The sequence below is a fragment of the Manis javanica genome, chromosome 2, assembly GCF_040802235.1.
Source record: "Manis javanica isolate MJ-LG chromosome 2, MJ_LKY, whole genome shotgun sequence".
Lineage (NCBI taxonomy): Eukaryota > Metazoa > Chordata > Mammalia > Pholidota > Manidae > Manis > Manis javanica.
In genome coordinates, this window is record NC_133157.1 from 208,219,088 (window position 1) to 208,242,478 (window position 23,391).

The 23,391-nt window shown below is 39.5% G+C and overlaps 1 protein-coding gene and 1 pseudogene across 1 annotated transcript in view; one reads left to right on the forward strand and one right to left on the reverse strand.

The window, feature by feature from the left end:
- The window catches only part of LOC140845706 (serine/threonine-protein kinase TAO1-like), a 55,492-nt gene extending 53,972 nt beyond the window's left edge, over positions 1–1,520 (reverse strand). Inside the window, exon 1 of the mRNA XM_073220523.1 lies at positions 1,389–1,520. Within this exon, the coding sequence (XP_073076624.1) occupies positions 1,389–1,520 (132 nt within the window). The remainder of the gene's footprint in view (positions 1–1,388) is intronic.
- Positions 1,521–8,665: 7,145 nt separating this feature from the next.
- On the forward strand, positions 8,666–13,568 carry LOC140845708 (sperm-associated antigen 1-like; annotated as a pseudogene).
- The last annotated feature ends 9,823 nt before the right edge of the window (positions 13,569–23,391 follow it).

Sequence of the window (23,391 nt, forward strand, 5' to 3'; positions counted from 1 at the left end):
CATCAAAATTATTCACTGCTCAATCTTTTAACACACAGTTTCAGAACTGTCACACCCACACCAATATGAAACAAGTTTACGGAGAAGAGTTCAAGATTTGTTTGCACTTTCCTCTTCCCAACCAGACAGAGGGTATACAGCTAAAATACTGTGTATGAAAGTTACTCGTATTAGTTTTGGTTTTTACTCCAGTGTGGTTATAGCCCAAATACATTTGGATTCATTGTTCTGGCTTGCCTATTAGTGACTCCCCCCCCCCATACATAATGACTTAATTTTAACTTTTAAATATACTAAATATTTATTATCAAAAGAGGTAAAACAAGTTATCATTCTATCCTCTTTCTACTTCTTTCTATTCCCCACAACTATCACCATTCTGTATCTTGAATTGTTGGTTGTATGGCATATAACTTGTCTAATTTCATCAAACTATGCATTTAATATATCTGTATTTACTGTACATAAATTATACTTAATAAAATAAGTCAACTAAAAATACTACTGACACAGATTGAATAGCTACATGACAGGGATTTTTTCAACAGGGTTCTCTTATTGGGCCCATTTCTAAGAGGCTGTATATTTTTTTCCTTTTTTATTCTATATTTCTGCACAGTAGTATTAAGGAGAACAATGGGAGAAGCTTACATTCAGACAAAACTGTAACACAGAGAAAGGGTTGTTTATGAAATACCTGCTTTCTGAGTGCCTCTTCCCTTATTCTGTGTCTAATCCAGAAATCAAACAAACATAACCTATATCACACACACACCTAAAGCATGCGTAGACAAAAAGATTCTGCAAGGATGTTTATCTAAATGTTAACAGCAGCCATCTTTGGGTAGGAAAATTGCAGAGGGAGTTTCTACTACCTTATTTTTACCTCTAATTTACAAATGAGAATTAAGTGAAAAGTTAAAACTGTTAAGAATTTGGAACACATTTTCTCTTTTATTCTTAAGGTACCCATTAAAATGAAAAAGCTAAATCTGTAATACTACCAAAATATTAAACATCTATACAAAACTTGTTGCTGAGAAAAAACAGCATTCTTAATAGGAAGAAATAATGAATAAATAATAATGAAATGTGTGTATGGGACTTTACGTAAGTCAGTGTTTTGCAATATTTGATTCAATAACAATGTAAGTCATAAAACTGCTAAACTAGTGTAAACAACATGGAAATTAAAGCCCAATATCTTTCTCATTTGTTCAGTAATCTAAGAAGCTCAATAAATAAAATGATCTCTTTTTATATACACCTAATGCAAGTGACTGTAAAATAGACTATTGCCTATGTCTTTTTGTATTACTGATTTTTACTCTGCCAGGACTGGATATTAAATAAATGCTGGTCACTGACATTAAGCCTTTAACACTCACAAAGAACACTGTTCCAAAGCCTCCCTGGCCAACTTTTCTGAGATCTGTGAAGCGCTTCTCTGGATCTTCTTTGGAGAAGAGCTCTGCAATCTCAGGGTCCTTCAGGCTCTGTGCTTGGATAGTTGACGACATCCTGCTGGGCAATCAGCTGTCTGATTCTAATTTTATGCTGCTCTCCCAACCCTTGGGAAATCGGTATGAATGAAGCCATGTTGGCATAAACAATTGGAGAGAAATAAGAAAAGAAAAAAGGAAAAGCAAAAGTTGTTAAGAATAATTAGTATATCATTTTCTGACTACATATGTAAAATTATCTTAGATGTGGAATTTCACTGAAAAAGTGTTGCCTACTAGTGCAGGACTCTTAAACCCAGCTCATCATCACAATCACCTGTACTGCTTTAAAAAAAAATTCCCACTATACATAGTATGTAAGTACATACTACACATACACTTCTAAAAATTAGATAAATCTTTATGTACTGGAAGGCTTTCTGTATCAGTACTTAAAGATTTATCTAACTCTGATGCAATAAGCTCATCAGCAAAAGAGATAATACAGTAGGAAGACCATTAAAAACATGCTCAACAACTCAAAATGTACCCATTATATGTTTCTAACAACAGGAAGATTCCCATCTATTAATGACCTTCAAATGCAAGATAATAGGTAATAGATTTAATTCAGTAAGATTTCTTTTCCTTTCAGATACCACATGGCAGTGTTTAATCAACTCTAACACAGACATTCCTAAGAAAAATGCAATGGGAGAAAATAATGAATTTAACATAGATAGATAACTGTTTCCTCCATAACCTGATTCATATTAAAATATGGCCTTATCAAATCCGCTTCATTATGTAAGTAGATACACTATAGAATTCCCTGGTGGTTCTGGTATCAGTTCCTTTGTATCAGATTACCAAACTTCAAAAATGGCTGCTATAAATGAGAGGCTTCAGAACCAGGTTCTAGAATGACACTGCCTAGATAGGAATCCTGCCAACAATTACTTACCAACTATGAACCTGGGTAGCCTCATTTTCCAAGTCTATAAAATGAAAGAAATAACCTACCTCCTAGAGTAGCTGTGAGGGTTAAACGAGTTCATAAATGTTAAGTGGAGACTAGTACTCAGGAGCAGTAAGCAGTACATTAAATGTTAGTTAACATGTCCTCCTTAAATTTACCAATTAAAATTAAAATCTCCAAAAATTGATTTCATTAAACTCATAAGGGAAAATAAAGCTCTAGCCAGTTTTTTCCATGCCCAAAGCATATTTTTTAAATTCTTTAATGTTTTTAATTTTATTAATTTCAAAAATTTTTTAAACAACAGAGAATTTTTTAAGCCTGTCTCCCTTTAGTGGTCAACTGAACCAATTATAATGCTTGTTATTAAATATCTAACTACATAAAACAAATTTACATATCTTTTGCAGTTCCCTAAATTACTACTACATTGCACTAAAAATTCAAATTACTAGTTTGTATTCCTTTTCTAAATTTTCAAGTCTGCACCATATTCTTCACTTTTACCAATCACTCTGCTCTGGAAATTAGTTCCCTGGAACAATGCTTCAATTACAATTCTTCCAACAATATGTGACCACAGAAAAGTCATGTAATTTATCACTCCTAAAATGAGGAGATTGAACTAAATTCTATATAAAGTTGTACCTATTCAACTTATACACCTGTGAAAAACAAAAAAGCCTTCTATGTACCTGAGACCTTATTTAAGAACTTTGAATTATCTAATTATAGTACCTTTATTACAAGCATGACTTTACATAAAATTTTGTAAAAATTTTGAAAGAGAGGAAAAAACATTACAAAAAATGAATACAGCCTTAGAAACTTGTGGGACAGTATGAAATTGTATAAATTTCACATTAAGGTGTTATATAAAGGAAAAGAAAATTTTATTTTTTTAGAAAAAGAAATCTTACTAAAAGCAGAAAAGATACCAGACTTGACAAAAATATAAATTTAGAGATTGAAGATGCTCAGCAAGCCCCAAAAGGAGCAAATTCAAAGAGTTTAGGCATAATAAGATCAAAACTAAAAATCAATAACAAACAGTAATGTCTGATAAGTCCTAAATATGTCATAATGCTAAAAAGCAAAGATAAGCTAAAATTTGAATGATCACAGAATTCTTATAAAATACAATGGAGGCCACAGAATGTTCAATACTATCTTTAAAGTGAGGAAAGAAAAGAAATGCCAATCCAGAAGAGAATCCTTTATCTAAGCAAAAGATTTGTGGAATGAATACAAAAATAACAGAGAGAGAGAGAGAGAGAGAGAGAGAGACTTAGATGATGGAAAGAGAATCTGACCTCCATTAAAGGAAATGTAAAATATTAAACAAAAGAAAGCTAAAGGCTATATTACTACCAGACAAAATATTCAGAGCTTCAGAGCAAGGAAAATTACAAGGAGTAAAGAGGGACATTACATAATGTTATGATTTCCTTCATCAAATTTTAAATGTATACTCACCTGACAAAAGAGCTTCAAATTACACAAGGCAAAAATTGATACAACTGAAAACAGAAAAGTCTGTAACTGGAACACCATCACCACAGACCAACACTACCAACCAACAGGTTCTAGTGACAGTCCAGTATGCAGCCTGGCCACAGAATGTATATTCTTCTCAAGTGTGCATTATGACATACACTGTGAGATCATATACTGGGTCATAAAACTAATCCTAACAAGTGAAAAAATTTCAAATCACACAAAATGTTTTCTGATAAGAGGGTAGTAAACTTAAAATCAGTAACAAAACAATTTAAAAAAAACCGGACCTCAAGTGTGGAAATTAAATACACCTCAAGGTAACCCATGAGTCAATAAAGACATTTCAAGGGCGAAGAGGAAATAATATGAATTGTGTGAAAATAGAAATAGAACATAAAATTTAAAGGATTCTTACACAGAAATTAAGGCACTAAATCATAGTAGAAAGAAAACTCCAATGAATACTCTAAGCTCCCATCTTAAAACTCTAGAAAGAGAAAAGCGAATAAAACCAAAGCTAAATATGGAAGGAAATACTAAAGAACAGAATGGAAATCAATGAAACTAGACAAAAAAATCAGTAAAATCAAAAGCTAGTTCTTCGCAGGGAAAAAAAAGTCAATAAAACTGAAAGAACTCTTCCAAGCTAACCAAAGAAAACAAGTGCAAATTACCCAAAAAGGGTATATCACTATATTCCTAAAGACATTAAAAGAATAAGGAAATACAATAAAGAGTTCTAAACACATAAATTTGACAAAATAGCTCAAATAGGCAAATTATTTGGTAGTGGTACTTATCAACTACCAAAACTCACTCAAGAAGGAATAGAGAGCTGCCTCTTCCACCCAGATGACAAACTGTGGCGACTCAGGCTCAGACCTCAAGGAGGCACTGGTCTCCACTGCCTCAGCCCCTGCAGCACAGCCCTCCGCGAACTGCTGCCATAAAGAACAAGGCACAGTGACAGTACAGATGTTGGGGCTGGAGGTGCAGCAGGGGGCATGGGACACAGGGTGGCGCAGGCTGGAGAGCTGGCTGAGCTGAGCGGGGAAGCCGTCACTGGGCGGTGTGGCATCCTCAGAGGGGGCCGTGTCTAACAGCGTTTACCCGATGCTCAACACTGCTCATGGAGCAGTGAGGCCGATGGTGTTCAGCACACCTCTAGTGGACTTCCTGATTGCAGCTGGAGGATTCCACATATCTATTCCCAGATGTAATGACTGGAGACTGCCTGAACCATGCTGGCTTTGAGGCCATGAACACACATGGAATGCAGCTCATATCCCTAGCTGCCCATAAATTCATCTCAGATATTGCCCACGATGCTCTGCCACACCACAAAATGAAGGGAGTACACTTAACCATGGAGGAGTTGACCCCTGCCCTCAGTGAGTATGACATCAGTGTAAAGAAGCCACACTACTGACAGGATTGGTTTGCAGATGGCAGCGTGGTTACAAAACCACATACAGTATGAAAATATAATTAACACAACTAATCCTGAAAGAGCAACAGGAAAGAAGGATCTCTAGGAATGAAAGAGTATTGAGAGAACTGTGTGACCAATCCAATGGAACAGCATTTGTATTAGAGGGGTACCGGAAGAAGAAGAGAGTGTAAAAGGCAAAGTGTCTTTGAGGAGGTAATTGCTGAAAACTTCCCCAGTCTGGGGAAGGAGGTAGTCTCTCAGGCCGTGGAGGTGCACAGATCTCCGAACACAAGGGATCCAAGGAAGACAACACTAAAACATGTATTAATTAAAATGGCAAAGATCAAGGATAAGGACAGACTATTAAAAGCAGCCAGAGAGAGTAAACAGATCACACACAAAGGAAAGCCCATCAGGCTATCATCAGCCTTCCCAGCAGAAACCTTACAGGCCAGAAGGGAGTGGCATGATATATTTAATGCAATGGAGCAGAAGGGCCTCGAACCAAGAATACTCTACCTGGCAAGGTTATCATTTAAATTTGAAGGAGGGATTAAACAATTTCCAGGTAAGCAAAAGCTGAGAGAATTTACCTCCCACAAACCATCTCTATAGTGTATTCTGGAGGGACTCCTATAGATGGAAGTGTTCCTAAGGTTAAATAGCTGTCACCAGAGGTAATAAAAATGTACAGAGAAAGAGTACAGAATGTGATACCCAATATATAAAGAGTGGAGGACGAAGAAAAGGAGAGGAAAAAAAAGAACGTTTAGCTTGTGTTTGTAATAGCATACTAAGTGAGTTAAATTAGACTCTTAGATAGTAAGGATGTTACCCTTGAACATTTGGTTACCACGAATCTAAAGCCTGCAATGGCAATAAGTACATACCTATCCATAATCACCCTAAATGTAAATGGTCTGAATGCACCTATACAAACATGACTCAGAAATGACATGATCATATTCAAAATGGCCAGAATAAAATCCCAAATTTACTGCACATGCTAAAACAAACAACACACACATACACACACCATTGGAGAATGTGACAAATTCTCAAGGAAAAGAAAGGACAGATGCGTATTTTGAGATGCCTCATGTTGTAATTATCACATAAAGACTTTAAAGCAGCTATTATAACCACATTAAATGTTGTAATGCTTAATACTCTTAAAATTGGAAAGACTAAACTTCTAGCAGAAAAATAAAAACTATAAAAAAAGATCCACGTCGAGAAATTTAGAACTGAAAAATATAATTTCCAAAAATTACAAAAGACATTGCATAGGCTCAACCACTGAACAGAGATGATAGAAGGGTCTGTAAACTTGAAGATAACAGAGCAGCAGAAATTATCTACACTGAAGAAAAGACAGGAAAAAACATTGGAAAAAATGAACGCATCCTTAGAAACTTGTGGGACAGTGTCAAATTCTCTAAATTTCACATTATAGGTGTTCTATAAAAGAAAAGGAAGTCTTATTTTTTAGATAAAACAATTCTTACTAAGAGCAGAAAAGATCTCAGCTTTGACAAAAATGTAAATTTAGAGATTCAACATGCTCAGCAAGCCCCAAATAGAGCAAATTCAAAGAGTTTAGGCCCAATAAGGCGTAAACTCAAAATCAGTAACAAACAGCTGGGCCTGATATGCCTAAACATGTCATAATGCTAAAAAGGAAAGAAAAACTAAAATTTGAATGATCACAGAATTCTCATAAAATACAGTGGAGGCCATAGAATGTTCAATAGTATCTTTAAAGTGAGGAAAGTAAAGAACTGCCAACCCAGAAGAGAATCCTTTATCTAAGGAAAAATTTTGTGAAACGAATGCAAAAATAATACAGAGGGAGGGAGGGAGAGGGAGAGGGAGAGAGAGAGAGAGAGAGAGAGAAAGAGAGAGAGAGAGAGAGAGAGAGATACTTAGATGATGGAAAGCTGAGAATCTGAATCTGCCTCCATTAAGGGAAAGGTAAAATATTAAACAAAAGAAAGCTAAAGGTTATATATTACTACCACATAAAATATTCAGAGCTTCAGAGCTAGGAAAATTACAAGGAGTAAAGAGGGACATTACATAATGCTATGATTTCCTTCATCAAATTCTAAATGTGTGCTCACCTGACAAAAGAGCTTCAAATTACATGAAGCAAAAATTGATACAACTGAAAACAGAAAAGTCTGTAACTGGAACACCACCACCACAGACCAACACTACCAACCAACAGGTTCTAGTGACAGTCCAGTATGCAGCCTGGCCACAGAATGTACATTCTTCTCAAGTGTGCATTATGACATACACTGTGAGATCATATACTGGGTCATAAAACTAATCCTAACAAGTGAAAAAATTTCAAATCACACAAAATGTTTTCTGATAAGAGGGTAGTAAACTTAAAATCAGTAACAAAACAGTTAAAAAAAAAACAGGACCTTAAGTGTGGAAATTAAATACACCTCAAGGTAACCCATGGGTCAATAAAGACATTTCAAGGGCAAAGAGAAAATAATATGAATTGTGTGAAAACAGAAATAGAACATAAAATTTACAGGATTCTTACACAGAAATTAAGGCACTAAATCATAGTAGAAAGAAAACTCCAATGAATACTCTAAGCTCCCATCTTAAAAATCTAGAAAGAGAAAAGCGAATAAAACCAAAGCTAAATATAGAAGGAAATACTAAAGAACAGAATGGAAATCAATGAACGTAGACAACAAAATCAGTAAAATCAAAAGCTAGTTCTTTGCAGGGGAAAAAAAGTCAATAAAACTGAAAGAACTCTTCCAAGCTAACCAAGGAAAACAAGAGCAAATTAACCAAAAGAGGGCATATCACTATATTCCTAAAGACATTAAAAGGATAAGGAAATACAATAAACAGCTCTAAACTCATAAATTTGACAAAATAGCTTTAATAGGCAAATTATTTGGTAGTGGTGCTTATCAATTACCAAAACTCACTCAAGAAGCAACAGAGAGCCCTCCCTGCGCAGGCGCGCGCACGAGCCGGCTCCGGGCTCCGGCGCGCGCTCGGCGGGGCCGTTGACTCGGGAAGGCGCCGCGGGCGGAGCGAGCGGCGAGCGGGCTGCCCAGCCGCCCGTGCACGCGACGGGGTTGGTGTTGGCCCGAGCGGCGGGAGCCCGCGCGGTTCCGCATCCGCCGCGGGTGACGCAGCTGCCCTGCCGCGAGGCTCTGCTCGCCGCCATCTGACAGCGCCCGTGCCGGGAGCCGCCTCGGGGCCGTGACCTTGGCGCGGAGGGCCGACTGGGAATTCTTGCGTCTGAGAGTGGAGCAAGGGTGCGGTGACATGGCCCAGGGGAATAATTATGGGCAGACCAGCAACGGGGTGGCAGATGAAGCACCGAACATGCTGGTGTACAGAAAGATCTGGACTTCCTGCAGTGAGGGGCAGCCAGCCTGTCTTCCAATCTTCCACTGTGAGCGGGAGCTGTGACAGCGGGTTTTGCTGTTTGCTTTGTCTATTCACGTTACAGGACATTGACTGTTTACACTGATTATGTTACTCAGATGGTTGTCCAGTCCAGTCCCTTATTTTGATTTGCCTTTGTAGACACAGCTGCATTTTAATTTTATACATTGTTGGGGGAGGGGGGGGAGAAGGTTTGTCCCCATCCCCACCACCTCTTTTTTGCTGCCACAGTATTTGAATGCCTCAACACAAGCACTTGTCACCCTCCAAAACTGTAGGTTTTCCCTCTGACCTCATGAGACTCTAACCTCACTGGGAGAAGACGCATTGTCTCTCCATTCTATATCCAGTGCCTAACACAGAACCTGGAATTTATGCCATCAATTAATATTTACTGAACACATATTATGAAATTAACAGGTTGAGTCTATATTAAGTGTAGCCCTTTTTAAAGTGTCCAGACACCTAGTTTGGCTTAACCACTCTGGTCAAAGGACCAATCACTTAATGCATCTCTGATGTCAGTCACTTAAGTGAGAAAAAGAACAAAGGTTAACCATTGTTCATATTACAGAAATGTCAATGTGGCTTCTCTATTCACTCTTCTTTTTATTCAGTACATGCTATGCTAAGTCACTTGGGAGTAACACTTTCTGCAATCATAGAAGACTGTCCAAAGGACAAACATTTATATTGCACTGGGGAGAATAGAAAGGCTTCCTGAATAAGGTGTTGAGTTTTGAAAGACATCTTGGAGTTAGTTACTTTAAGGACACAAGGAAGGTATTTAAGACATTAGGAACAGCATCTACAAGGGAGTCAGCATGATGCACGAGTGGAAGTACAAGTAGTTCAGCATGGCTGGGAAAAAGGCTAGGACAGTAGTTAGCTTCTTTTGGTCATTTAAAGCCTTTTTAAAACAAATTATATTATAAAATGTTTTCTTAAAGATATTAAATAAGTGAAAGGAGGTATTATGTTCTTTCTCTTTCTTTTCATCTACTCTTATTAAGGATAAAACTTCCTATAATCCGGTAGTAATACATGATCATTATGGAAACTTGGACAACATAAAAAAAATAAAACACCACCTATAATTCCTCCATTCAGAGACACTACTGCCATTAACATTTGGTCTATTTTCTTACAGATTTCTAAAATACCAGTGCTTAACACGTACTGTGAACAGTAATATTTTGATATGTTCTAGTATTTTCTTCCTTATCAATATTTCATATCTACATCCTATGGATGTAGAACATGGGAAAAATCAAAGTCAAGTAATAAATCATCATTGAATGGCTTTGATTTTAGAAAGGGAGAGAAGGTTAACATTTATTGACATCCTGCTAGATTTTTCATATTTAATATCATCAAGCCAACCAAGTTAAAGTTACTCCAGTCTGGAGACATGATATGATCATGCCTACATGATATGATATGATCATGCCTACATGGACTTCCTGTTATAGGTCTGGTTGTTCACTTAATCATTTAAACAATGAATCATTTGAAAACTCACAGATGATGCAGGTGTCTTACTTGAGTAATTTGTAGATCAGTGCCCTTCATTTCATCTGTTTCTACCTTCTGCATTAAATAAAGTTAAAGACCATGCATTTTAAAAAGGGGCAATCCTATGCAGCCTTTCATAAATGAAGCAGAAAATAACCAAATCCTTACTGCTTGATAATGATTAAAGATTAATAGAAATGATGATTTCTTGTTGTAAAACAACACTCCCATATTAAAAGTTCTCATGACACTTAAGTACTGGAGACTGCATACAGGTGCCTAATACTTTAAATACTATCAAATATAAGAACTTTTTTTTTTTAAAGTGGAGAGCTCTTTGAGGCCATGTACCTGATATATGGCAACCAAGTCTTGTTTTATGTTTTATGCAAAATATTACAGATGTGTTTAATTTTGTTCTTTTATTATTAAAATTGACATAATTCATCAAAAAAATAATGAGGAATAGAGAGCTGCCTCTCTACCCAGATGACAAACTGTGGCGGCTCAGGCTCAGACCTTAAGGAGGCACCGGCCTCCACTGCCTCAGCCCCTGCAGCACGGCCCTCAGCGCACTGCTGCCGAAAAGAACAAGGCACAGTGACAGTAGGGGTGTCTGGGGCTGGAGGCGCAGCAGGGGGCACGGGACGCAGGGCGTCGCAGGCTGGAGAGTGGCTGAGCTGAGCGGGGAAGCTGCCACTGGGCGGTGCGGCATCCTCAGAGGGGGCGATTTGAAAGCTAAAGGAAATCTACGAATCAAGCTCAGCTCCAGTAACTTACAGAAAAGGAAACAATAAAAGGAGGTGGGAGGGAGGCGTCGGCGCGAACCCGCCCCTGGGAGCGGCGGTCGCCCCTGCGCCGGCTCCCGGCGGCCTCCGCCGTGGGTTCTCCCGGTGATGCAAACGCTCACTTCCCGCATCCGCTCCCCACAGAGGCCCCGGAGCCGGCAGGAACCGGCGGCGCCACCGGGCCGCCCACCGTGGGCAACATCCAGAAGAGGCTGACCGGCAAAGGCGAGGGCGGCAGGCGGGCGCGGGCGGCAGGCGGGCGCGGGCGCCAGGGGCCCGCACGGACAGGCGGGGCCGGGCGCGGGCCTCGGCGGCGGTGGGCACTGCCCTCGGACACTAGGGCTGTGGAGGCGGCGCCGGGGACCCCGCTGCCGCCCGTGCGCCCCCCGAGCCTGGCGCCCTGCCGCTGGGCCCCGCCGGCCTGAAGAGCCGGGGCAACGAGCTCTTCAAAACCGGGCAGTTCTCGGAGGCGGCCCTCAAATACTCGGCGGCGATCGCACAGCTGGAGCCTGCAGTATGTGGAAGTGCAGGTGATCTGAGTATCTTATATTCAAATAGAGCAGCATGTTACCTAAAAGAAGGAAACTGCAGTGGATGCATTCACGACTGTAACAGGGCTCTGGAACTTCATCCATTCTCAATCAAACCTCTTCTTCGACGAGCAATGGCCTCTGAAACTTTAGAGCAGTATCAGAAAGCTTATGTGGATTATAAAACAGTGTTGCAAATAGACTGTGGAATCCAGCTAGCAAATGACAGTATTAACAGGATTTGCACATGTTCACTGGCACCACATCTGTCAGTGGAAACGTATCTGTTGTTTCTCCTCAGGAGAATGGATGTCTCCATGAGCCTGCTACATATTTGTGTTATATACCCTTTAATAGACACTCATCTAGGATGAGTATTAATTTATAATGCTGAAATAGCAAAGAATTTGGATCTAATTTATATTATGACCTGTGTTCACCCCCTGAGTGAGAATGGGAAGGAATCTGTATATATTAAATTCCCCTGCATATGCTTCTTTTCTCCCTGGCAACACATCTCTTTTCAGCCGCTTCCTCTCTGCTGAATAACAAGAATTTTAATGGATCTGGATGGACCAAGCTGGAGGGAGAAGCTGTTGCCCATTCCTGCTCTGCCCTCTTCTGTGCAGCTGCGGGCTTGGCCGCCTGCAGCAGAGACACCCCCAGACCAAGTGGGAGATGCCTGCAGCCACCACCAAGAAGGCACCACAGATGAAAAAATGTTTAAAATTCTTAAAGAAGAAGGAAATCAATGTGTAAAGGATAAAAACCATAAAGATGTCCTCAGTAAATACAATGAATGCTTAAACATTAACAACAAGCAATGTGCCATCTACACAAAGAGCTCTCTGTGACTTGCAACTGTGCCAGTTTGAAGAGGCAAAGCAGGCCTGTGATCAGGCACTGCAGACAGATAACAGGAATGTGAAAGCTTGCTATAGACGAGCTCTTGCTCATAAAGGACTCAAGAACTACCAGAAAAGTTTAAACGCTCTCCATAAAGTTCTTCTACTAGACTCAAGTATTGTTGAGGCAAAGATGGAACTGGAAGGAGTAACCAGATTCCTTAATATTAAGGATAATACAGCATCACTCAATAAAGACAAGGAGAGAAGGAAAATTGAGATTCAAGAGGTAAGTGCAGGCCATGAAGAGGAGCCCGAAAGGACCTCAGAGGAGGTGGCCACAGCCAGCCTTGCTCCTGAAGAGGGAGACCCAAGCGATACACCACCGGAACACTATGAAAGCTACTGATCACTAAGCCTAACAATGCCTGTGAATTTGGTCAGGTTATAAATGCTCTCAGTACTAGGAAAGATAAAGAAACCTGTGCACACCTTTTAGCCATCACTGAACCAAAAGATTTGCCAATGTTGTTGAGTAACAAACTTGAAGGCGATATATTCCTTCTCCTCATTCAGTGTCTGAAAAACAATCTTATCGGTAAAGATCTCTCATTGGTGTATCAGCATCTTTTCTATCTGAGCAAAGCAGAAAGGTTTAAGATGATGTTGACACTAATTAGCAAGAGCCAAAAGGAGCAAATTGGAACAGCTCTTTGATGACCTCTCAGACACACCAAATGAACATTTTACTTTACAAGTTGTACAGGCGCTAAAGTTGCAATATGAGCTTTAAATCAAGATTATTGTTAGATTTCTTCCATGCTTCTATGTGCTCCAGTAATGCTAATGAGACGGTATTATAATAGAGTTACATGGATAACCTGGCTTAGAAAATACCCTTTGGACTATAAAATATTTTACTTATTTTTATACATAGAACATGTATATTCTACAATCCACTTTTTTATTAGTTGTAAGTATTTTCTTATGTACCAGAGCTAACATCTTTATATTTAATAATTATATTTACAACTGTTAAAATACATTTTAATTTATATTCTGCATTTTCTTTTAGTAACATTAAAAATTTCAGTTAAATTACATTTCTTTTAACTGTGAATGTGTCCTCAAGTTTGATAGAAATATATTTCTCTAAAATTCATTTTTAAAAGTGAAAATCATTAACAGTAATTTCTACACCACCTATATTTCATGCTAAGACATATATATATATAAATCTCATTTTATACTAGTACAGATTACAGTTTGCTAAAATGAATTTCAACATTTAAGTCTATAATATGAAATGATTATTAAATAAATTGTGATCAATTTAGAACTATTAGAGGAAGATATTTTTTCTAATATGAAAGCATTGCTTAAGAAAAATTGTGAAAAATTTCTACCATTTTTTACTAGATTTTAAAAAGCTACTTTCCCATATATAATGCTTATATAAGCTGTAACAAAAGGACCACTATATAGAAAAACAAACTAAGCCTGGGTTTCTGTTTGAAGTGTCACCCCCTACATTTTCCCAAATATTTCAATGTCTTCTCATACAAGCATGACCATATTTATTCCCTTAATGTAAAAGGGAAAAGTGAAGAACTCTTATTATATTGAAAGCTCCTTTTTGTCAACTGGGTCAAAATAAAGATCTTTCTTAAAATAAAACATTCAAGTCTCAAAAAAAAAGGAGGGGGGAGGGAGACAGAGATAGAGGGAAAAAGACCTAAGTGATTCATTGAGCTAGGTATTAAATGATAAACAAAGCATACTAAATAATTTCTACTGGTACACTTGCCCCTGGCCTCTGCTCAGTCACTGCTGTTCTAAAGACCACCTTTCTTCATAATCAATTCACCCTAAGCCACTGGCAGACATCAACAACACAAAATATACTCCTAACCATGCACTGAATACTGAAGAAAAGACATTAAGAAACATTCCTCTGAAAAGAATGTATACAGCTCTTTCTTACAAGTTGAAAAGCATAGGGATAATAACTTCTCCTTTAGAACATGAGGTTAAAAATGGAGTATAGACTCAATCAGGGAAACTACCAATCCTCAAATTTATTTAAATTTTGAACAATTATTTGCACTCAGAAAAGCAAAGTTGTATTTCTGTTTACCTTCTGAATATCTCAAAAGCATGTCTTGGGGCTGGTGGGATGTTGCACTTTGGTGTGGCTGATGGAGTGGGCCAGTATCCTGTCATTAGCACCCGGACTGTGAGGTCAACATCACCTAAAGATACCTGTGCAGAAAGAAAGACATATGCCCCCCAGTGAAGTAGGATTTGTTGCCCATTCCACATTGACACTGTGTTAGAGTTATCAAAGTAGTTAGCTCCATGTCCAATATCTAGCACATAACTCTTCTTAAAGGTTAGATCCATCCCAGTGTATTCCAAATGTTAACTATCTTGGCAAATATTTATAATTATTGCTTACGTTGTTGGCTTTATAAAATACTAATCAAAGGATAAGTCTATGCATGTGAACAAAGTCTTATAGGTGTCACTGAGAAGTGTAAAATTTTGGCTTGTAAGCTAATTTACAGAAAAAATATCAAGGGACCATATATCACCATCATTTTAAAGAAATTTCTACAATAGTATCTTTTATCTCAGCTTTTAAATCTTCTAAACCATTTTAACATACAAACAATTTATTTCTATTATCCCATTCACATTTCAACTACATTGACAAAACTTGTTTTTTACATGTAGTTCATATTTTAACAACCTCTCCATGGGACACTGTATATGCAGTCCTACATAGTAGGTGATCTAAATATTTGTATAGTGTATGACTACCTCTAGAAAATATACATTAGAAATACTGTCACGAGTATTTATTCTTTGAACAAATTTAATTTTTAAGAAAACAATAAAGTGTATCAATAGGAATTTTTAAGGGTGAAGTATTATCTTTATTATTGATATTCACAGCTTGTTCTAAACCATTACTCCATTTTTATCTAACCTTCATGATTTGGTGATAACGGATTCTTAAAAGAGAGGAATTGAATCTATAATATAAAGAAGTATTCCACAGTCAGATTTATCCCCACATATCTACTAATTGTTTACTCCACTTTAGAAAAACTGCAACTAGAAATCTTAGATGATGCATAGGAGAGATGATCATAGCAGAGATTCTCAGAGGATGAAAAGAGTAGGTTGAATAACTGTCTGTATTTGTCGAAATTGGGGACTGGGAGTTGGGGGTCACAACTTGGTTTGATACATCCTAGACAATAAAGTCTTTTTATCTTTCTCCCATATATCCACACAATTTCTTAACATTCAAGTCTTTGCTCAAAATGTCATTTTTTTCTAAAGGAGGCCTTCCCTAACCACGTTTCCCTGCTGCAGATGTCCTTTGCAGCTCCTATCAGCAGCTAAGGTGCTATGTTTGTTTACCTGGTTCATTATCTGTCTCCCAGATCAGAATGTAAGCTCCATCATAGCAGGATTTGTGTCTATTTTGTTCTGCTATGTATACCCACTTCTACAACAATGCTTTGCACAGAAAACACTTGATGAATTACTTGTTAAATAGAAGGGAAAAAAAACCTTAAAGTACTATTACTACAAGTTTGTGTCATCTCTTTCTAACTATCTTAGCAATATTTTGAGGCCACTCAGCCTATATTCAGATAGCACATGACAGGGGCAAATACACAGACAGAGGTACCAGAAAAGTCTGTTAGGATCTGATGTGATTTGTGATGTAAACAGAAATATGATTGTAAGATGATTTTCCTTACCCTGTCCCTGTTTTAAAAATAAAAACAGAGGAAAAAATAGACAAATACTTAAATATATTTCAGCTTAAGATTTATCTAAATAAAATATACCACAATTATTATTAGAATTTCAAGAAAGTACTTATTTTATGACTTCTAAATGAAAGTGAAGAGCCAGTGTCTTGGTATATTTCAACAGACTGAGAACCTTTAAGAAAGTTTCAAAGATTCATCAGCTGCAGGATTGGTGATATTTTAAAAGAGCTCGAAGATTTCAGAAAGCTCAAGATCTGTTTTGATTAATCTGTCACTTTTCATCAAATCTGTCTAATGCAGATTAAGGCTTCGGAAATTTAGAGCTTAAGGTCCTTAGCATAAACAATTATAAAAAAGCCAATAATTCCTTGTAAATAGTGGCTTTATAGTTAAGTGGAAGCTGCAATCAAATTAACAGAAAAAATGAAGCATCTTGATAAATACTCTCCTTACTGTAGTTAACAAATTACTAAACAAATACTCTACCAGAGTGAAAGATATGTCTGAACAATCAAGATTTAAGCCTGGAAAACTCACAAACTTTAAACAACTGAAAGGCAAACAGATCTGATGAAATCATTATGTTTAATAATCATTCTCTCCCTCTTTTTAAATGAGACAACCCCAACAAAGTAGTCAAGAGCAAAGAACCTAATTTTCTTGTCAAAGGGCCTTCAAGATCACAGGCCAGGTAATTTTCAACAATACTTAAAACAGTTAGGGTGTTGAACCTTCCCTTACAGGTAGTTTCAACAGAGTATTTATGCCAACTAGTCTTCCTGTAGCTCCCAATATATGTAAAGTTAGTTGAAGAAAAAGAATGAACAGAAAAAAAACTGAATCATATTAAAATATGTATCAATGTATTAGAATAAAGTTACAAATCCCTAAACAATCTAAAAAAGACAAAAGTATCTAGGATCATCACATTATTCAGTTTCTCCCCACCCGAATTTCTATTTACCATAGACTTTTATCTTTCCTGCTTTCAACCCTTCTACACTACAAATATGAGGCAAGTCATACAACTATTTAAAATGGAGAGGGACCAGAAGTCCCAGTAATGCCTTAATATATATAAATGCCCATTTCTATAGAATTAGGTATTTTCATATATTTTACTTGTGAAGAGACTGTGGAACCAGCAGAAGTGATCTCGTATTTAAATATCAGAGAAAAGATCTTGAAATTTCTTTCATGGGTGTGACATGTCTTAATTACAAAGCAGTACATACTACTTGAGAGAGAAAATGTCAAAGAAAAGCTGGAGTTCTCTAAAACTTAAGGTTAAAGGTGAAGTTGAAAAACAGTAAGAAAGAAACAAAATTCTGAACTTCACTGAATCCTCACAAAAACCCCCACTGGACTCCAAAGCTGTATAGATTCTAGCTTACTGCCTTTTGGGAGTCACAATACAAAATCACATTTAAAATGCACTGGTGTCAGTGTTTAATACTCAGTTCGTCAGACATCAGGCCCATTTAGGCTGATCTTACAGATGTGAATGAGGAGACTGAGGCACAGGATAGCGGGGAAACAAGTCTCCTACAGCACAGCGCTGGGTGCTGAGGGCGAGTGAAAGCAAGAGCACTAAAACTCAGGACGCCTGTCTCGGCCCATGATTCTTTCCATGATCTAGAATGGTTACAGCAGCAGAATCATTGTTCATTAAATGTTCAGTGCGTTCCTTCATGTAGGGAGGATAAACTTAGTTTTAGAAGAGTAAGAAATAAGTATTTTAACATTGATAGTTAGAAGAAGAGCTTATCTGGGGGAAAATGATTTTTAAAGCACTCGGACAATACATATGTTGTCTCTCATGACATTTAAGGAACCAACCCCAGCAATTCAGTTCTGATAATGGATGAAAATGCCCACTGCAGAAGACTACATGAGCCCTGTACTAGCTGTTAATGCCATCCTCGTTTTAATGGACAAAAACATATGCAAAGTAGGCTTATGCAAGGTAGGAGGGAAGTGGTGGGGTTGGGATTTAAGTCCAAACATCTTGCTTTTATCTAGTGATTGCCAAACTTGAAACTGGAACTTGGTGTTCCTCCACCCCACCCTCATTCGCTCTAAATTCTGGCTCAGTGGGCCAGGGCCCCCAGGAATTGGTGTAATAGGATCACAGGTGATGCTAATGTAAGCAGGTAATTGATGAGCATTTGGAGGCCCCTGCAGGTTGCAGGCACGGTGTACACTGATGCCTCGCCCAGAGCTGGGCATCAGGAAACAAAGATGCACCATCTCTGGGGGAAACAAGAGTCATGGGGAACCATGACATACAGGGAGAAGATCGCTTGACAACGGGCATTTCAGTCTCCCCATCTTTGCACATGCTTTGCTCTTGTTCCCTTCTCTGTTTTCTAGCTTATCATCCTCTAAGCTCATTTAGAAAGCCTGCCTGACCTCCATCTCACAGTCCATTTTAAATGGTCTGACTCTGTCCTTTAGGACCTGGGAGAGAATGCCACCGTGCCACCCGTCACACCGTGCCGTGATTAGTAGTTTCCTTGGCTGTTTCATCCACTGGACTGGAGCTGCCTGAGGACAGAACACACATCTCTGCACCCTTGTGCAGAGCCCGGTGCCTGGCTGTGGCCTCTTGTCCACACACATTACTATCTGCTGTTTGTCTATTCCAGGAGTCAGCAAACTTTTTCTGTAAAGTGTCATATAGTATATATGCAGGCTTTGCTGGCCATATCTCATCACAACGATTTAATTCTGCTGCTGTAGTGCAAAAATAGTCATAGAAAATATGTAAACAAATGAGTGTTCTGTGTTCCAATAAAATTATATTTATAAAACCAGGCAGTGGGCCAGACTTGGCCTGTAGGCCATAGGATACTGACTCCCCATCTATTACAATATTCATTCTCCCATTAGGAAATCCTCATTTTCAACTGTGTGTCTTTCTGCCCAACAATTCCCCAGATACAACTGTACTTTTCAGCCACTCCTGTAGCCAAATGTGACTATGAAAGTAAATTCCAGCAAATGGGCAGCTGGGGGAAGCACTACTTGGGATTTCTTGGAAGGCTGTTTAAAGAAGCTGATTCATTTGGGAAGGGGACCCCTTTCTGTCCTGCTTTCCCTCCTTCCTCCATCCTTTGAAGGGCTCGAGCTATCATCTTGGACGTTGAGGAAGAACTCAAAAGCTGGGAAGAAAGAGCAGAAAGACAGGAGCCTGAGTCCCTGAGGACACCAGGCAGCCACCAGACTTGGATTGCATGGCCAACATGTAGACTTCTACATGAGAGAAAAATTAACCTCTGTCTTTTTTAAGCTACCACATGTTTACATTATATGCACTAGAACCTAATCTTAGCTATGTGCCAGCATGTGGAAACACTCAACAAATATTTGGCTAGTGAAAGGAATGTCCAGAGCATAAGGAAGCCTGTGGGGGAAACTAATTCTGCCGGGTGGGAGGGGAGTGGTGGAAACAAACACCGGGGCCTCCTCAGGACTTTCTGTGCTTGAGCTCCCAGGATGACTCAGGTGCCAGACCAGTTCCTCCTGCTGCCTTTCTTCCTCCCCAGAGGGAAGTTTTGTTGTACAGTGTCCACTGTCAACTATCTTCTGGGGCATCTACCCCTGCAAGAGTGTCTGTCGTGGAGAATTCAGTTTCCTATGAGAGAATGGCACTGTTCCTTGTTTGAAAGGGGTTTTACTATTAGATATTACGAGGACTCAGCCAGGAGAATCCTTGGAATAATTAAAAAATGGACATTTAATAGACCAAGGAAATGTAACAGGTCCTTATGTCATGTTCCCTGATTTGTTTGCCTTCATGGTCAGCACATTGTTTCAGGGAAGCCTGGCTTTGGCATCTGGTCACCAGCAATATGAACAGTGACTCAATCACCCGGCAGTGTGACTTTGGGCAGGTCATGTAATTTCCCTGAGCGTCAGTTTCCCCAACTACAAAACAAGTCCACAGTAAGTTTCTCAGAGCAATCTTGTAAGAATTAAATAGTAAAGTGTGCCTGGCACAGAAAAGGGGCACAAATTATAGTTGAGAAACTTCTCTCAGCTTGCTTCCCCATCGGTCAGGCTTGAGACACGGCAGCTGGTGATGGGATATGGGTGAGTTCCCTGCCCCTGCTCGGGAAGGGCGAGGCTCTCCAGTCTTCAGACTGAACACTCCCTTCCTTGCCTCTTCTCTTAGCCGGCTGCATGCAATTGTACTCCCTTTTTTCCTTTTTATTCCCCTATAAAGCCAAAGCGGAACAATCCTTTGAGTCAGAAAAATTCCATTTTTTTCTCAAATTATTTTAGCCACCCTGGAGTCCTGTATGAACACCTGTGTCACAAGGACATTCACAGTGTTACACTTACTGGCCACGCGTTTCTACTTTCCAATGAATGAGGCTTTGCCACACCTCCAACTGACTGTTCACAGGACACTTTACACCTGGAGGCCCTTTCCATAAAGGTGGCTCACAAATGCAAAATAGTCCACATCCCCAGAGATGTCTGAAAAAGCTATTTCTGCCATGCAGGGGAAATGAACAACCCAAAAAAAGCTGCCAGCAGTGAACAGGACCCCGTGGCATTCAGCGTGCACGAATTGGGTCCATGGAGCTGCTGTTCATGAGGCTGTGAATTTATCACCCCCTCCCATAAACAGTGTCAAGCAGAAGGAGGTAAATTCCAGAGAGAGGGTAAGTGGAGGTGACCCACAGGTGATGGCTCTTCAAAGGTATTCATGGCAGAGCCACTTATTGGGGAATAAACACAATACAACCAAGGGGAAAGAGGAGCAAATTATGGATATAGGTCTGGGTGGGAAAGAAACTAATGATCTTTCTCTAGCACCTGTTCAAACAAATAGTCCTTTTCATCCAAGAGGGCATCCAAATATAACAAAAGACATGATGGGACATCAGCTAAATATTAACAAAAACTTGGTGGGGGCAGGGTAAACAAACTACTACTTGTGTGTAGTAAAGCCTTTCTTTTGGGTCATTAACAATAACTAAGGGAAAACTGAATAAACTCTGTCAGCAGCATGAATAGCATTAACTTCCAATGTGTATGGATGGTTTGTTAGATCCCGTACAGATTAGATAGAAGCCATTCATTCATTCATTCCATAAATACTATGTACTAAGCACTGAGGTATTGAGAACTCAGTGGACAAGGCAGCCATGGCCTCTGCCCATATGCAGCTGACATCGCAGGGGTGGACTTGTGGCAGTGAGTGGTCCAGCTCTGGAGTGGAATGGCCTGTGCGGAGTCCTAGTTCCATCCAGCTGTGTGATCTTGAACAAATTACTTAACCCTGCCATACCTCAGTTTTCCCATCTGCCAAAGGGGGATGCTATTAGTATCTACTTCAAGGAGTCAGGGTGAGGCTTAAAAGAGAGAATGCACAAGAGGTATTCAGAGCAGAGCCTGCCATTCAGAGTGTTTCAGGTGTGGCGGTAGCTGCTGATACTACTGCAGGCCAGGGGGACTGAGAAGGCCAGCCTTGAGCAAGGAATGACAAATGCACCGACACGTCGGAAGGAGAAGGCAGAGGCTGCACTTAACAAGAGGAACCAGTCCAACAGTAGACGTGCGGTTGGAGGCAGGGTCTGGTCCAGGGCCCAGGCTCCTGGGTTCTCATCTAGCTTCCTCAGCCTGATGAAAACCTAGTTAAAACACAACTTCAATGGAACTCTGGTCCTCAGACTAAGATATAAAAGCCAGCACACTATTGTAACACGAACATTAACGTCACCTATAGCATGGCCAAGCAGAATAAGGTTTTACAGAGGCAAATGGCAGCCAGATTAAAAGTCAAGCTCTGGAGTCCAGCAGACCAGGGCTTACACGCTAACTCCACCACGTACTAGTTTCATGAACTTGAACACATGACTTGACTTCTCTGAACCTTGGTTCCTTTCCATTTTGAGTGAGGTTAATGAGAGAACCCATACTGTAGGGTGGCTGACTGTGAGAGCAGATGTTCAAACACTGACAGCCTCTGATCTTGCTACTGTTGTTTAATCTCATGCCCAATTTACTGTGGCCATTTCTTAAATATTGAGGTCTTTATTATTATGTCTGCAAACTGGGATCATAATATACATACCATTCTGCAACTTGCTTTTACACTTAGCATTTTTTCAAGCTAGTATTATAGAGGCAGTTCATTTTTTTAATGAAACAAAATTTCAGAGATGCACAATAGGCATTGTGCATTCTAAAGGTATTTGTGTTTTGCAGATCACATCAGCACCAACACATATTTGAAGGGAGTGGCATGTGCATGAATGGGCCATATTATATCTTTGACTTATACTCTAGAAATAAATGAAGACCAACCAATCGGGAAAAGTGAAGGCTAATTATACAGAGCTTACAATAGGAAGGGAGTCAGCCACGGTCACCTGCATTTTCTGAGATACAAAGGTAGGCAGAGGACTGGGAGAGCTTTATAACGGAAGGAATGAAGGGCTTCTTGTGTGCCCTGATTGGAGGCTGTTGGCATGGGGACACTCAAGAGAGGCAGGGCATCTTATTGGCTAGGGGTGTGTGTGTGTTATTCTCTCTGGTTGTTCCTAAGTCGGAAGCAGGGACAAAAATTAGAGGTGCCATCAGGTATTAGTCAAGTTCTGGACATTTGGGGCCAAGTTTTACAGAATCATTGTTTTGCTTCCTTGATTGTCACTAGACATAGCAGCCTGGCTTCCTGGGCTGTTTATTGTAGATAAAGGGCTGGTCTCCTGGGCATCTTGGGGCTCAAAGTCAATATGATCTGGCCATTGTTTGCATAGTCAGTCTTTCAATGCACAAGGCTTGATGGTTCATAAGCATGTATGAACCCCTCGCAAGTGATTTCATGAAGGCCCCTTTCTTCACAGCCCACAGAAAGGAATCCCTTACTTAAAAAATTATTGGAAAATAATGCTGGCATATATCCTGGGATGGATGCCTTTTGTGGGTAGTAATCTTGCTCAGACTCCCTGCAAAGGCCACATGCTTTCCAGGCAAGAACAGAGTATTCAGTTTGTATGCCCTTCTCTCCTGGGTAAGAGAAGTTCAGCTGCTGAAGGTAGCTGAGATGCTCGGGAGATGCTGTGGGCTGCTGTTCAAAGGGATTTCGCATTGGAAGTCCTGGGGTCTGATGCCACC